This window comes from Stenella coeruleoalba, assembly GCF_951394435.1.
Source record: "Stenella coeruleoalba genome assembly, chromosome: 4".
NCBI lineage: Eukaryota > Metazoa > Chordata > Mammalia > Artiodactyla > Delphinidae > Stenella > Stenella coeruleoalba.
This window is the reverse complement of record NC_137149.1, coordinates 65,464,507-65,481,352: the sequence shown is the minus strand read 5'-3', so window position 1 is coordinate 65,481,352 and position 16,846 is coordinate 65,464,507. Positions and strand designations below refer to the sequence as shown.

At 41.3% G+C, this 16,846-nt stretch overlaps 1 protein-coding gene across 6 annotated transcripts in view; it reads right to left on the bottom strand.

Moving 5' to 3' along the window:
• The window catches only part of LIMCH1 (LIM and calponin homology domains 1), a 342,867-nt gene that overhangs the window by 23,208 nt on the left and 302,813 nt on the right, over nt 1–16,846 (bottom strand). For 5 of the 6 annotated variants that reach the window (XM_079919399.1, XM_079919394.1, XM_079919397.1 and 2 more), the window contains 2 exons: nt 15,370–15,475; nt 10,671–10,711 (listed from right to left, as the gene is read on the bottom strand). In XM_079919399.1, coding sequence (XP_079775525.1) covers nt 10,671–10,711; nt 15,370–15,475 — 147 coding nt within the window. Of the gene's footprint in view, nt 1–10,670; nt 10,712–11,396; nt 11,472–15,369; nt 15,476–16,846 lie in introns of all 6 variants that reach the window. The other variant, XM_079919396.1, reaches the window with a different exon arrangement.

The following is a 16,846-nucleotide window of genomic DNA, read 5'->3' as shown; positions in this document are numbered from 1 at the left end:
CCTCAAGGCCAGGCCAGGACAAGGGGCACAGTTAGCTCACGGTTTGACACCGTGATGGACACACAGAAGCAGAAACCTTCCCGTATCTAAAGGTGCTCTTTGTTGGCAGAAACCACTTTTTTTTTTTTTTTTTTTGCGGTACGTGGGCCTCTCACTGCTGTGGCCTCTCCCGTTGCGGAGCACAGGCTCCAGACTCGCAGGCTCAGCGGCCATGGCTCACGGGCCCAGCCGCTCTGCGGCATGTGGGATCCTCCCGGACCGGGGTACAAACCCGCGTCCCCTGCATCGGCAGGCGGACTCCCAACCACCGCGCCACCAGGGAAGCCCAGAAACCACTTTTTAATCCTAGTCCCTCTTTGGTTTACTTCCAATATGCTGGTATGATTCTGTGAACCTTTTCGGAGCTAATGAAAAGGCGAAGTAATTAGCCACTGGCATGGGAAGGCTTTTGCTTTGTTTCTCTTAGAAGTGATTTCTTAAATGTATTCACGCTCCTAAGCATAAGACACTCATGCTGCATATTCATCCCGGGTCCAAGCAAATAGGAATGCTTACTTCAGCAGAACTGCATTTTGTGAGAAGTGGTGTTTGCTGTGCTACAGAACTAATCTTTTATACTGCTATTATTGCTTTTCCACCCCAGTTTTCTCTAAAGTGGGATCATTTAACTCACCAGTGTTCACCAGCATCACCAGAGATCCAGGCAAGGGGAGTCCCTGATCAGGGCCCACAAAACAAACATTCAAACCCGCAGACTTTGGTTTGTTTGGTCTTTTAAAAAAGGTTTTTGTGATTTTGAGAAACAAGTAAGTAAACGGGAATAATGGGAGGAGGATGCATGAACCAAAGTGGGCACCCAGGCCACGGAATATGAATGAGATTGAGAGGGTCTGAGGGGGGAAGAGAAATCACAGCTGGTCCCTGGGAAACCAGCAAAAGTGGGGAGGCTGATGTGTTTAAAGTTGGCCTCCCTTGTCACCCAGAGTAGGTACTGAGGCAATCCAGGCTCCCCAATAACTGTGCTTCTTCCCTTCTCTCTGTTCTGATGGGATAGTTTTGGGAGGCACTTAGAACTGTCTGGGAATGCTGAGGGAAAGAGCAGGGTGAGGGTGAAGGAACTAGGGAGGAGGGGAGAGTCTGGGGCAGGGTGCGGGGCAGGCAGACTCTACCTACCCTGGCTGCCTGCGAAGTCCTGTCCAAGGTTTAGATGGGTCTAGCTACTGCCCAAGATAGCTGGGCCAGCCCACCTCCCCTGCCCTGCCCCCAGTAATCCAGGCTACCACTCAGGTGCACAATGGCTGGCCCATCCAGGGAAGTCTCCAGGCTGAGAACACGAGCCAGGCCATGGCTGTTGCTCAATTTTTTTTTTTTTTTTGGCGGTACGCGGGCCTCTCACTGTTGTGGCCTCTCCCGTTGGGGAGCACAGGCTCCGGACGCGCAGGCTCAGCGGCCATGGCTCATGGGCCCAGCTGCTCCGCGGCATGTGGGATCTTCCCGGACCGGGGCATGAACCCATGTCCCCTGCATCGGTAGGCGGACTCTCAACCACTGCGCCACCAGGGCAGCCTTGTTGCTCAATTTTTAACATTATAAATATCTATAGCTTTAATGTATTTAGACGTGTGAAATGTGGGCCTCGGTGGATACTCTTGCTGTGGTTGCTGCAAATGGTAGGGATGGTCACAAAAAGTCAGAGAAAGGTGGCCAAATCAGGGAGGGAAATGTATTTCCGATATGCCACTCTTGGGATTCATACTGCACATCTGCCTATGAAAGCCTCTGACAAGTTATGCAGGAGAAAAACTATTTTATTGTATAAAATCCAGAGTTTCCCAAATTTCCTTGGATGACCATAAAATGTCATCTAAATATGGATCCCAGGTGGAAAATTCTCCTGGAATTAATGGAGTTGGAGGTTGGCTCCACTTGGCATTTTCCTAAGACCTGGAAGCGGTTTAAACGTTCAGACCCTCTCTCAGGGGCATGGCCCTTCCTTGACTTTTGATGAAAAGGGTGTGGTAACGTGAATAAAGCTATAGGGAGCCCAATGGGGAAAGTCCAACAGCAGGAAGATAAGAGCAACAATTAGAAATTATGTAGTTAATTTTCAGATTTCCCTAGGTTGTGATGGCAAGAATAAGTCAGGAGTAAGCAGAAACAGGAGGGAAAAGTGTGGGATATGGAGATGGAGCACAGAAGAAAATATGGAATATTTGTTAGAAAGCAAGAAAGAAAAACAATGAGCATTTTCAGAGGAAGATAAAGAGGAAGAGACCATTGTGGTAAAGAGGAGGGCAAGAGAAGTGGTCATGCTCCTTTTTCGGTGAGTATTTGCTGAGCACTTACTTATGACCAGGTGGCGTAGCAGGAGGCCAAGAGCCCCAGCCTCATGGAGCTTTCAGCTGAGAGTGGGGATGGGGGGTGGGCTTGTGAGGGAGTGACCCATATATAAACGATCCCCAGGAGACAGTGGGATAATTACTATAACAGAGATAGAAAAGCTTCCAGAGAAAGAATGCAGAGCGTTTGGCACACTTTGTTCTATAATTTATCTGTTTACAGATCTGGATCTTTCTCTGGCCTAGGGGTTCCTTGAGAGCAAAGAGGGCCCTTTATCCTGCCTAAGTATCTCAAGACCTTGAATTTTTAGGTCTTCAGGAAGTGTTCGTTGAATAAATAAATGGAATAACTTCATGCTGGGTAATGCATCCTCTTCTCTCCCCTTCGTAGACCCTATAGCTTTGGGCCACTTCACGTCTGAGCAAAACTGCCCTGAGTCTATTGAGTTCAGACTAATCGAATGCTTACTTCCCCTCAACCTTCTCTTATTTTCCAATTTCTTTTAATTTTCCATTCTATGAAGAGCTATTTATCATCAAAAGAACATCAAATTTAGGTGGGTACTTTCGAGAATTCACCTATATAGGTCAGTAATTTCTCTCTTTCTTATTCTATTTTCCATACACAGAAATAAGAATGTATCTCTGTAGGACACCCTTCCTCTCCATCCCTGCCAGGGGGGACTAGAACAATTTGACATGGTTGTTCCCGTGTCATTTAAAATGGAACTCAATGGGTTATGTTATACTACTCTTCAGATCTGTGCCATGAATGCCAGCCTTGGGGTCCTTCAGGGGGTCCCATCCTCTGTGGATGTACTCAGCTTCCCAACAAACTCAGGATTCCCAGTACTGGCTTAAGACTGAGCCTCCACAAATGGTTGGTAGTTCTGGAACGTGGCTGGAGATATTGAGGGGGTTTTGCGACGGGTGATGGGTCCCTTCTCCATTCTGCACAGGTACTTAGGAATTCCCAAAGTGAGACAATTTACCTATAGATAAGAATTGGTGTTGGCTATGGTGGGCCTCTTGGATTAGCTACTGGGGAGGATTCGTTCATGTATTGGGCACTGTGCTACAGGCTTCTGTGTAATTATTTCAAATAAAGCCCACAACACTCTGAAAGTATTATTATCTCATTGTACTACCAAGGAAGACAAGGTTCAGAGAAGTTATACAGCACCTTCAGGGTCATATGGTTAGTAAATCTGTAATCAAAGGTGCAGCAGTGATAATGCAGCTACACCTGGGGGCCTCAGGAAATGCTACAGTTGATTGTGCCATAGAGGAAGGCACCAAACCAATGCAAATTTCAGAGGCTGAGTATTCCAGGCCCAGCATTGGAAACACTCAGTTCATAGAAGAGTCAGGTCTATGGAGAATGTCCAGGTATATTTCAGCAGCAAGGAATTTCTACAGTGTCATGTGTCTTGGCATTTTAATTAGCAAGTGCTCTTTTTATTTCATCCAAATAGAGAATTGAAAACTAAATGTACAATTAATATTATTCAAGATACTGATATTCAAGATGGCGGAGGAGTAGGTAGATGTGGAGTTCATCTCTCTCCACATAGGAATATATCTATAGATGCAACGGTTCTCACAGAACACCAGCTGAAAACTAGCAGAAGACCTTGGACACCAGAAAGGACTATAAAGATCCCTTCATAACTGGAAGGGAAGCATTTGAGGCTGTCAGAAGAGGGTGAAGCAGCCGATCTGTGGCAGACGGGACAGAGTGAGAAATACACAGACGGTCCGTACCACAGCCCTACATGTCCCAGACTGGGACGTGTGTTCACAGGCTGCCCCTCCAAGAGCAGAGGCAGTGAGAAGACGTGTGAGCACCGGTCTTCACGGGGAAGCAGTAGGGACAGAGCCCGGCATTACCCCCTGGTTCTCCCTTTCAGGGAAACCAGGGAAACAAGAACTAGCAAGAGTTTGATGAATGCCTGGCTTTGAATTGGAGACCATTCACCTGCCTATTGTTTCATTCCTGGAAATTTCACTGCAACTAAGTAAGAAAAAAAAAATACCTGAAAGAAAGAAAACAAAGAACAAAATACCCCAGAATTCCTAAAAAACAGGTCTTGGTGCTCTGGCCGGGTGTCAGGCCTGAGCCTCTGAGGTGGGAGAGCCGAGTTCAGGACATTGGTCCACCAGAGACCTCTCAGCCCCATGTAATATCAAATGGCGACAGCTCTCCTAGAGATCTCCATCTCAATGCTAAGACCCAGCTCCACTCAACGACCAGCAAGCTACAGTGCTGGACACCCCATGCCAAACAACTAGCAAGATGGGAACACAACCCCACCCATTAGCAGAGATGTTGCCTAAAATCATAATAAGGCCACAGACACCCCAAAACACACCACCGGACTTGGTCCTGCCCACCAGAAAGACAAGATCCAGCCTCATCCACCAGAACATAGGCACCAGGACCCTCCACCAGGAAGCCTACACAACCCACTGAGCCAAGCTTACCCACTGGGGGCAGACAACAAAAACAACGGGAACTACGAACCTGCAGCCTGCGAAACAGAGACCCCAAACATAGTAAGTTAAGCAAAATGAGATGACAGAGAAACACACAGCAGATGAAGCAGCAAGGTAAAACCCCCCCAGACCAAACAAATGAAGAGGAAATAGGCAGTCTATGTGAAAAAGAATTCAGAGTAATGATAGTAAAGATGATCCAAAATCTTGGAAATAGAATGGAGAAAATACAAGAAACATTTAACAAGGACCTAGAAGAACTAAAGAGCAAACAAACAATGATGAACAACACAATAAATGAAATTAAAAATTCTCTAGAAGGAATCAATAGCAGAATAACTGAGGCGGAAGAACAGATAAGTGACCTGGAAGATAAAATAGTGGAAGTAACTACTGCAGAGCAGAATAAAGAAAAAAGAATGAAAAGAGTTGAGGACAGCCTCAGAGACTTCTGGGACAACATTAAACACACCAACATTCGAATTATAGGGGTCCCAGAAGAAGAAGAGAAAAAGAAAGGGTCTGAGAAAATATTTGAAGATATTATAGTTGAAAACTTCCCTAACATGGGAAAGGAAATAGTCAATCAAGTCCAGGAAGCACAGAGAGTCCCAAACAGGATAACCCCAAGGAGAAAGACGCCAAGACACATGTTAATCAAACTATCAAAAATTAAATACAAGGAAAAAATATTACAAGCAGCAAGGGAAAAGCAAAAAATAACATACAATGGAATCCCCATAAAGTTAACAGCTGATCTTTCAGCAGAAACTTTGCAAACCAGAAGGGAGTGGCAGGATATATTTAAAGTGATGAAAGGGAAAAACCTACAACCAAGATTACTCTACCCAGCAAGGATCTCATTTAGATTCAGTGGAGAAATTAAAAGCTTTACAGACAAGCAAAAGCTAAGAGAATTCAGCACCACCAAACCACCTCTACAGGAAATGCTAAAGGAACTTCTCTAGGCAGGAAACACAAGAGAAGGAAAAGACCTACAATAACAAACTCAAAACAGTTAAGAAAATGGTAAAAGGAACATACATATCGATAACTACCTTAAATGTAAATGGATTAAATGCTCCAACCAAATGACATAGATTGGTTGAATGGATACAAAAACAAGACCCATACATATGCTGTCTACAAGAGACCCACTTCAGATGTACAGACACATACAAACTGAAAGTGAGAGGATGGAAAAAGATATTCCATGCAAATGGAAATCAAAAGAAAGCTGGAGTAGCAATTCTCATATCAGACAAAATAGACTTTAAAATAAAGACTATTACAAGAGACAAAGAAGGACACTACATAATGATCAAAGGATCAATCCAAGAAGATATAAGAATTGTAAATATTTATGCACCCAACATAGGAGCACCTCAATACATAAGGCAAATGCTAACAGCCATAAAAGGGGAAAGCGACAGTAACACAATCATAGTAGGGGACTTTAACACCCCACTTTCACCAATGGACAGATCATCCAAAATGAAAATAAATAAGGAAACACAAGCTTTAAATGATACATTAAACAAGATGGACTTAATTGTTATTTATAGGACATTCCATCCAAAAACAGGATATTACACTTTCTTCTCAAGTGTTCATGGAACATTTTCCAGGATAGATCATATCTTGGGTCACAAATCAAGCCTTTGTAAATTTAAGAAAATTGAAATCATATCAAGTATCTTTTCCGACCACAATGCTATGAGACTAGATATCAATTACAGGAAAAAATCTGTAAAAAACACAAGCACATGGAGGTGAAACAATAGACTATTCAATAACCAAGAGACCACTGAAGAAATCAAAGAGGAAATAAAAAAATACCTAGAGGGCTTCCCTGGTGGCGCAGTGGTTGAGAGTCCGCCTGCTGATGCAGGGGACACTGGTTCGTGCCCCGGTCTGGGAAGATCCCACCTGCCGTGGAGCGGCTAGGCCCGTGAGCCATGGCCGCTGAGCCTGCATGTCCGGAGCCTGTGCTCCACAATGGGAGAGGCCACGACAGTGAGAGGCCCATGTACCGCAAAAAAAAACCAAAACCTAGAAACAAATTACAATGAAAACACAATGACCCCAAACCTATGGCATGCAGCAAAAGCAGTTCTAAGAGGGAAGTTTATAGCAATACAATCCTACCTCAAGAACAAGAACATCTCAAATAAACGACCTAACCTTACACCTAAAGCAATTAGAGAAAGAAGAACAAAAAACCTCAAAGTTAGCAGAAGGAAAGAAATCATAAAGATCAAATCACAAATAAATGAAAAAGAAATGAAGGAAATGATAGCAAAGATGAATAAAACTAAAAGCTGGTTCTTTGAGAAGATAAACAAAATTGATAAACCATTAGCCAGACTCCTCAAGAAAAAAAGGGAGAAGACTCAAATCAATAGAATTAGAAATGAAAAAGGAGAAGTAACAACTGACACTGCAGAAATACAGAGGATCATGACAGATTACTACAAGCAACTATATGCCAATAAAATGGACAACCTGGAAGAAATGGACAAATTCTTAGAAAAGCACAACGTTCTGAGACTGAACCAGGAAGAAACAGAAAATATAAATAGACCAATCACAAGGACTGAAATTGAGACTGTGATTAAAAATCTTCCAACAAACAAAAGCCCAGGACCAGATGCCTTCAGAGGCGAATTCTATCAAACATGTAGAGAAGAGCTAACACCCATCCTCTCAAACTCTTCCAAAATATAGCAGAGGGAGGAACACTCCCAAACTCATTCTACAAGGCCACCATCACCCTGATAACAAAACCAGACAAAGATGCCACAAACAAAGAAAACTACAGGCCAATATCATTGATGAACAGAGATGCAAAAATCCTCAACAAAATACTAGCAAACAGAATCCAACAGCACATGAAAAGGATCATACACCATGATCAAGTGGGGTTTATCCCAGGAATGCAAGGTTTCTTCAATACATGCAAATCAATCAGTGTGATAAACCATATTAACAAACTGAAGGAGAAAAACCACATGATCATCTCAGTAGATGCAGAAAAAGCTTTTGAGAAAATTCAACACCCATATATGATAAAAAAACTCTCCAGAAAGTAGACATAGAGGGAACTTACCTCAACATAATAAAGGCTATATACGACAAACCCACAGCCAACATTGTTCTCAATGGTGAAAAACTGAAACCATTTCCACTAAGATCAGGAACAAGACAAGGTTGTCCACTCTCACCACTATTTTTCAACATAGTTTTGAAAGTTTTAGCCACAGCAATCAGAGAAGAAAAAGAAATAAAAGGAATCCAAATTGCAAAAGAAGAAGTAAAACTGTCACTGTTTGCAGATGACATGATACTATACATAGAGAATCCTAAAGATGCTACCAGAAAACTACTGGAGCTAATCAATGAATTTGGTAAAGTAGCAGGATACAAAATTAATGCACAGAAATCTCTTGCATTCCTATACACTAATGATGAAAAATCTGAAAGAGAAATTAAGGAAACACTCCCATTTACCACTGCAACAAAAAGAATAAAATACCTAGGAATAAACCTACCTAAGGAGACAAAAGACCTGTATGCAGAAAACTATAAGACACTGATGAAAGAAATTAAAGATGTTACAAACAGATGGAGAGATATACCATGTTCTTGGATTGGAAGAATCAACATTGTGAAAATGACTATCCTACCCAAAGCAATCTACAGATTCAGTGCAATCCCTATCAAACTACCAATGGCATTTTTCACAGAACTAGAACAAAAAATTGCACAATTCGTATGGAAACACAAAAGACCCCGAATAGCCAAAGCAATCTTGAGAAAGAAAAACGGAGCTGGAGGAATCAGGCTCCCTGACTTCAGACTATACTACAAAGCTACAGTAATCAAGACAGTATGGTACTGGCACAAAAACAGAAATATAAATCAATGGAACAGGATAGAAAGCCCAGAGATAAACCCACGCACATAAGGTCACCTTATCTTTGATAAAGGAGGCAAGAATATACAAGGGAGGAAAGACAGCCTCTTCAATAAGTGGTGCTGGGAAAACTGGACAGCTACATGTAAAAGAATGAAATTAGAAGACTCCCTAACACCATACACATAAATAAACTCAAAATGGATTAAGGACCTAAATGTAAGGTCAGAGACTATAAAACTCTTAGAGGAAAACGTAGGCAGAACACTCCATGACATAAATCATAGCAAGATCCTTTTTGACCCACCTCCTAGAGAAATGGATATAAAACCAAAAATAAACAAGTGGGACCTAATGAAACTTAAAAGCTTTTGCACAGCAAAGGAAACCATAAACAAGACGAAAAGACAACCCTCAGAATGGGAGAAAATATTTGCAAACGAACCAACTGACAAAGGATTACTCTCCAAAATATACAAGCAGCTTATGCAGCTCAATATCAAAAAAACAAACAACTCAGTCCAAAAATGGGCAGAAGACATTTCTCCAAAGAAGATATACAGACTGCCAACAAACACATGAAAGGATGCTTAACATCGCTAATCATTAGAAAAATGCAAATCAAAACTACAATGAGGTATCACCTCACACCAGTCAGAATGGCCATCATCAAAAAATCTACAAACAATAAATGCTGGAGAGGGTGTGGAGAAAAGGGAACCCTCTTGCACTGTTGGTGGGAATGTAAATTGATACAGCCACTATAGAGAACTGTATGGAGGTTCCTCAAAAAACTAAAAATAGAACTACCATACGACCCAGGAATCCCACTAACTGGGCATATACCCTGAGAAAACCATAATTCAAAAAGAGTCATGTACGACAATGTTCATTGCAGCTCTATTTACAATAACCAGGACATGGAAGCAACCTACGTGTCCACTGACAGATGAATGGATAAAGAAGATGTGGCACATAGATATAATGGAATATTACTCAGCCATAAAAAGAAACGAAATTGAGTTATTTGTAGTGAGGTGGATGGACCTAGAGTCTGTCATACAGAGTGAGGTGAGTCAGAAAGAGAAAAACAAATACCCTATGCTAACACATATATACGGATCTAAAAAACAAAATGGTTCTGAAGAACCTAGGGGCAGGACAGGAATAAAGACGCAGATGTAGAGAAGGGACTTGAGGACACGGGGAGGGGTAAGAGAAAGCTGTGACGAGGTGAGAGAGTGGCATGGACATATATACACTACCAAATGTAAAATAGATAGCTAGTGGGAAGCAGCTGCACAGCACAGGGAGATCAGCTCGGTGCTTTGTGTCCACCTAGAGGGGTGGGATAGGGAGGATGGAGGGAGATGCAAGAGGGATATGTGTATACGTACAGCTGATTCACCTTGTTATACAGCAGAAACTAACACACCATTGTAAAGCAGTTATACTCCAATAAAGATGTTAAAAAATATATATTATTCAAGATACTGATTGTGAGCAGGAATATGACCCAGACAGCACGGGTCTCCCAGAGAAAGTCCAGGCTGGGCCCTGTCTGCCGATGATACACTGTGTTAAAGTATTGCCTTCATTTAAACAGCTGAGTTTGATGCCTACGGAAGTTGCATATTTTATTACTAATTCCTTATGTCACATTCATTTTGGTTGTTTCTTTTAGATTTTACTTTCCTGACTCACCATTTTGCTTCCAGGCATGATAACAACTGGGCAGAATGATAATCCATCTCTTTCTCTATGATTCAACTGACAGCATTATATCCGACAAAAACATTCTTTTACAATCAAAAGTTTGGAGACCGTTTTTGATTGAATCCCCTTTAAGCGAATCAAATACCTTATAAATTAAAATCACACTAAATGCATGATCTTATTCCTCAGTAGGAATTACTTACAGGCGTAGTTACAGGTGACTTTTCACTGCTTGGAGAATCCACTGTACAGAAAGAAAGGAAAAAAGATCACAATGTGAGTAGCTTCTAATTGTCTTTCTTTTTTGATCGTCTCAGTGGAGTGTGGTTCCTATGTCAGCTTCAAACCAACTTTTTTTGGTTAGCCAAGAGCATTAGAAAATCATGATAAAGCAGACCCCTGAAGCAGCTTGTACCCATCACCAAGAGAAGTTATGAGCAGGGTAATATGATTGATCACATCAATTAGCACCAGGTACTACATTATAGGAAGCGAAATCTATTCCTATGAGTGCTCATTTTAAGGCACCTTGCACTCTGGCTTGACTGACCAGTTCCCTCACTGTCTGACACAGAGAAGGATCACACAGAGAGAGGCCAGATGTCATCCAGGAAGTAGAGAAGGTGACACAGTTAACAAGAGGACCGTTACCAGTTCCAGGTAAATGCTTCTAATCTTTGTTTAAAAAAAAAGAAGAAGACCATAAAGAAAGAGGTGAATATTATTTCTTTGGATTTTCAAAATCAAAGTAAAATTCTGTGAATTTCCCCCAATTTTAGTACTGATAACTGGTACTGATATCAATGAACCAGCTCTTTGCTAACTGTGTGCCCCTGGAATCAGAAATGAAGAAAAGTACCAGATATAATTGGTTGCCCACAACATGGATTTTGCAAAAAAGAAATAGAGCTCCCCAGTATGCATTTTACCTGACTGGGAGAAAAACTGGGAACGTCGCCAAGAGTTCTGAACTCTCAGCAGAACGCTGGCAGTGCCAGGCGACTCTAGATCAGATGGCAGGACAGAACAAATAGAAAAACCATGAAAACAGGGCTGAGACTTGAATAGAACCACACTCCCAAGTACTAATGGAGGTTTGGCTGTCATCAGAACAAGGATTGAGAGTGAAAGTATCCAAAGTACAAAATACCTCAATAAAATGCACACAAATCCCGAAGATGTGGACAGAAGTCCATAGATGGGCCAGTTTACGCTATTGTTTGGTGTTGGGTGGGAGTTTAGGAGCTCATACTTAAAGGTGATATTGTTAAGATGCTGAATCTCAAAATGATGGGATGATGTGTGAGGTAAGGGCAAAGCGCACAGTTTACGTTGCTTTTGGAAAGCACTAGAAAAGTATAAAAGACAGCAGAGGTGAGTTCAATTATTCTTACACACTTTATAAATGTTATTATGGAAGTCTGTGGTGGCAGTTATATACGTGTGTAGTAAAAAGATGTGTATGTGTGTATCTGTCGTGGGGTGGCATCAAGCAGACAGTAGCTGAAGGCAAGCATTTGCATCCTTAACCTAGATGCGATGCTCATCTGTCATCGTTCTCAATGCAAATAAAGACAGCGGTTTTTAAAATGTGCAAATATTTTCCTGAAACATCAATTCAAGATATCTTTCTACTATTGGGAGACAGTTGAGAAAAGGAAATCTGTCCTCTTTAAATGTCATTTTATGAATGTTTTCAGAGTATTTAAAGGCTATTTATGCACATGGGTATGTTCAAGGGAAATCTGTGGAGCATCACTAGGGCCCCCACACATCTGCAGTAGCCTGTCTGAGCAGTCGAGAAACAGACCACTTGGTGGAGATGGTGGCATCATCACTGTGCTGGGGAGAGAATGTTAGGTATGGCTCCAGGATTCCTGATCCTGACCCTACAGCTTCTTTGGACTTGATGTGCAGCCTCTGACTAGTCACTTAAATGTATGCTGACTTTTTTTTTTTTTTTTTTTGCGATACGCGGGCCTCTCACTGTTGTGGTCTCTCCCGTTGTAGAGCACAGGCTCCGGACGTGCAGGCTCAGCGGCCATGGCTCACGGGCCCAGCCGCTCCGCGGCATGTGGGATCTTCCCAGACCCGTGTCCCCTGCATCGGCAGGCGGACTCCCAACCACTGCGCCACCAGCGAAGCCCCTATGCTGACTTTTTATAGCTGGGCAAAGCCCTATTACCCCCGCCAACCCCCAATTAAAGACAAATCATGTCTTTTAAGACTACATTTATTAGAGGCCTTTTGCTACTTGAAAGATAGGAACTTTAGACACTCCAAACAAGTATTAATGTTATTTTTACATCTACCAGTGATGTTTTTGGTACACAATTTAAACACATGCTTCAAGCCAGTGGTTTCCAGAGTGTGGTCCCTGGATCTGCAGCATCAGCATCACCTTTGGGAACTTGTTAGAAATGTAAGTACTGTGGCCACAGCCCAGACCTACACAATCAGATGCTGTACGGGCGGGGTCCAGAGAGCAGTGTTTTAATTAATCCTGCAGGAGACCCTGCCACATCTCAGGTTTGAAAATTACTGCTATGTCTCTACAATATAAACACTCCTATTTTAAGGAGAGCATTTAAGAATGCTTTATTCCTGCCTGGAACCTTGCTTTATACTTCTACTCTTACTGCAACTATTCTGCAGCTACCAGATTATACTGTAGTGCTTATTCTAGGTCAGATGTTGAGCTAAATGCCTTGTTTTTTTTGTTTTTTTGGTTTATCTCATTTAATTCTTCCAACAACCCTATGAGGTTGGTACTGTTATTATTTCCAGTTTTCGGGTGACAGAGGCTAGAGAGAACTTGGTGGGTAAGATCATACAGATTAGAACTTGAAGAGCCAGAATTTGAAGCCAGGCCTTCTGTCTCCAGAGCCTGCAGCTGTCATTACAGCTTCCATGAGCCAGACAAGAGTATGGAACAGGTGTATGACAAATATAATCCCATCTTGAAGAATGATTTTGGAAATGCTCTAGTGCCACTGAATTTTATTTTTCATTCACCTTAGATAAAGCATGAAGTAAAGTCCCTTAATTCAACAGCACATTTTACAAAATCGAAATGCCTTACAACAGATAATTAGATGTAAAAATATCGAAGACAATAAAACTAATTAATATGGCTTAAAATATCTATTTCCTCTCTATATTACTTATATACACAATTAAAAAGTGCTAGAAATAGGGCAGAATTAAAATCTAAATGGGACCAATTGCTGGCCCAGTTAGGAGAGTTTACTTTTGTCACTTCCCTTCAGGACAGTAGGGCTGACGAATTTAAATCAAATGCTTTGAAGACAGTATTGAACTTGTTTCCACATTAAGAAGCTAGTGATCATCAGTACCTGTACCAATTAATTCCCTCCCGAGTACTTCCTGTTATGCAGATAGAGCCCAACTTATCTCCCAGCCGTCAACAAAGACTAATGGAAGCCAAGTAGCATTCTGCCACAGAGCTGCCCATCCTTGAAAAGAAAAGCAACAAGTCCCCAGCCACAATGACCCTGTACATCCTCTCTTTGCCTGGACGGATAGATCTATAAAGTGTACTGGGGAAAGCACGTTAAAAAAGAAAAACAAGAAACCTTATAGTTCTTGCCTCCTGAACTCTCGCCGTTTTCACATCACATCAGTAAAGAGAGAGAACTCACACCAGTGAAGCCCGGTGGTCTGTCTCTTGTGAAGCATAGTCCCTATGGGTCATGGAATCCTCAGGACCCATCCCCCTACTGTTCACATCCCTCAGGCTCCTTTCTGGTGGTTGTGGGTGCCTGGGGTTCTTACCAAGATAAATGGATTCAAGTTGGCTCTTAAAGAATAATGGGGTGAATTCACAACCTATACATGGCCTAAAGGCACTTGGGGAGTTTGCAGTGGCCATTGCCATTTTAAGACCTTCCTAGGCCCTAAACGCCCATATTTTTCGAGGCCATCCCTCCCTAAATTATACCAAACATGTTAAAATGTATCAAACATGGGACAAAGTGAGAGAGTGGCATGGACATATAAACACTACCACATGTAAAATAAATAGCTAGTGGGAAGCAACTGCATAGCACAGGGAGATCAGCTTGGTGCTCTGTGACCACCGAGAGGAGTGGGATAGGGAGGGTGGGAGGGAGATGCAAGAAGGAGGAGATATGGGGATATATGTATATGTATATGTATAGCTGACTCACTTTGTTATACAGCAGAAACTAACACGCCATTGTAAAGCAATTATACTCCAATAAAGATGTTAATAAAATAAAATAAATCAAACATATGAAATATATTAAGGTTTATCCTCAGCCTATATATATGTGTGTTCCATATAACTATATATTCTAACTGTAAAGAATTTTTGGAAAGATTAAAGTTTTTGGCTCTGAGTAACACGTTGAATCTATGATCATGAATGTTTCTTGGTAATCATCACACACAGCCAGGAACTATGACGGGGCAAGAAAATCTGACTTTCTTCCAAAATCACTGTCAAATTAAATGAATATTTTAGGAAGACTAGACAATTAACAGTTAATGAACTTGACGTAATATTAAGATCATAAACTCTTTATTAAAGTTATTGATTTTTTAATTTTTAAAATATTTAAGAGCCAATAAAAGTGATTTTCGGGTATCAAATACTGGTATAGGCCCTATTGTGCCTACAGTGTCTGGCTGACAAAACGGTCTTGGCAGCGGGGGTTCCTGGCTAAGCCAAACAGAGACTGTAGCTCCAGACCTCCATTCGGAAGTGATTAATTCAGCCATCATGGACTCTGGCAAACCCAACGGCTAAAGGTACATCAACATAAAGGAAGTGATCTGCCTTGAAAATGAAGAATATTTCACTACAGATGGGCCCAGCAGAACACGTAGAACTGAAACAAAACACTTCTATCTTTTTACCTTGAGAACTGAGATTTGGCAAAGGTAATTGGCTGCTTTCAGGCATTTTGTCCAGAAATGGAAACGTCAGGGTTGCTTCTGGTTCTGGAGATTTTGGCTTTACCACCTGGATCATGGGCAACAGACATACATATTACAAGTATTGTCCATTACTAAATGCACAGGTGAAATAAAATTTAAGGATCCATGGCTACAATAAGTCAAGAAGCCCAAACATTTAAATTGTAAATGGAAAATGTTGCCCCTTCTCCAAACCCCTTCGTGCTTTTCTACATTAATAGAGAGGTCAATTTTTCAGAGAAATCAAACTAGAGCATAAAAATTTGATGATCATGTTTCTTCAAACTCAGAGGACAATATTCCATATTTGAGATAATATATCACTCTGTTTCATGTTCTTATTGGGATCAATCACGGTTTCTCTTCTTGGTACATCATACTGAATTTGTAATGTCAGGAAGTGAGATGTTCCACATAAGATCTAAAAAAAATCTTACTATGTAAGTATTAAATATTAAAGTAATATTACCTTCTAATGGGCATTATTCTTGAGACACTACACACTCCCCCCAACAAATTTACGCAAAGCACATTAAAGACAATATACTGTGCTTTTGACAAAGAAGCATTATTGTAAATAACCATTATATCAAATAGTGCCATAGCGATGATGCCCTTAAGGGATTTTTGAAGCATGTTAGACCACATGACCTTATGGTAAATAGATCCAAAGTTACAGGCTTTAAAAATTCTTATGTTTGCTTTGTAAAAACAGATTTTTCTTGTTATTGCTAGTTAATTTTATTTTGTTTCTCCCCAGTCGGAAGGGCCTTTGGTAGAACACCCTCCTTCCGATTTGTTGCTTCTAATCAACTGATTTCTGAAAGACCAGATAACCAAACTAACGACCAAAATAAAGAGTCAGTAGACTCTGAGCAGAGATCGGAATGAGGAGTGTGGCTGTATCGGTTCCGATGTCCTTTTAGCTGCTTACAGAATCTTCTCTGATTCACTGGCTGGTGGCCATGAAGAGATTAATTTTATGGCCAGTGGGCGAGTGAGGCTCTAGAGCATTTGTTTCATCATAAGTTGATCTCTTATTTGGTCCTCAGGATGATTTAATGTCTAGAATTTCTCCTCAGTAAGATTTTATTTTTCTTGATGAATAATATATTCAACCCTAATGGAATCTTGAAGAAAATACAGTTAATTGTTCTGCATTACAGAGATCAACCAGATGTCCAAATGAACTTCAGTGTTAAAACATGCAGCAAAACCTAAGGCCTAGATTTACCAAAGTTGACAACCCTCAGATCTTAAGCTCATACCATTTCCTCCATAGTGGAATTGACAAAAATACGTTTCAGATAATGCCTGGTTGTAAACGAAACAGTTAATCTCAGCAGAAATGCTCAAAATACCCACTATGTAAAAGGTCAGCCTGTGTGCATTGGTACTTTGTTTTATAAAGGTAACA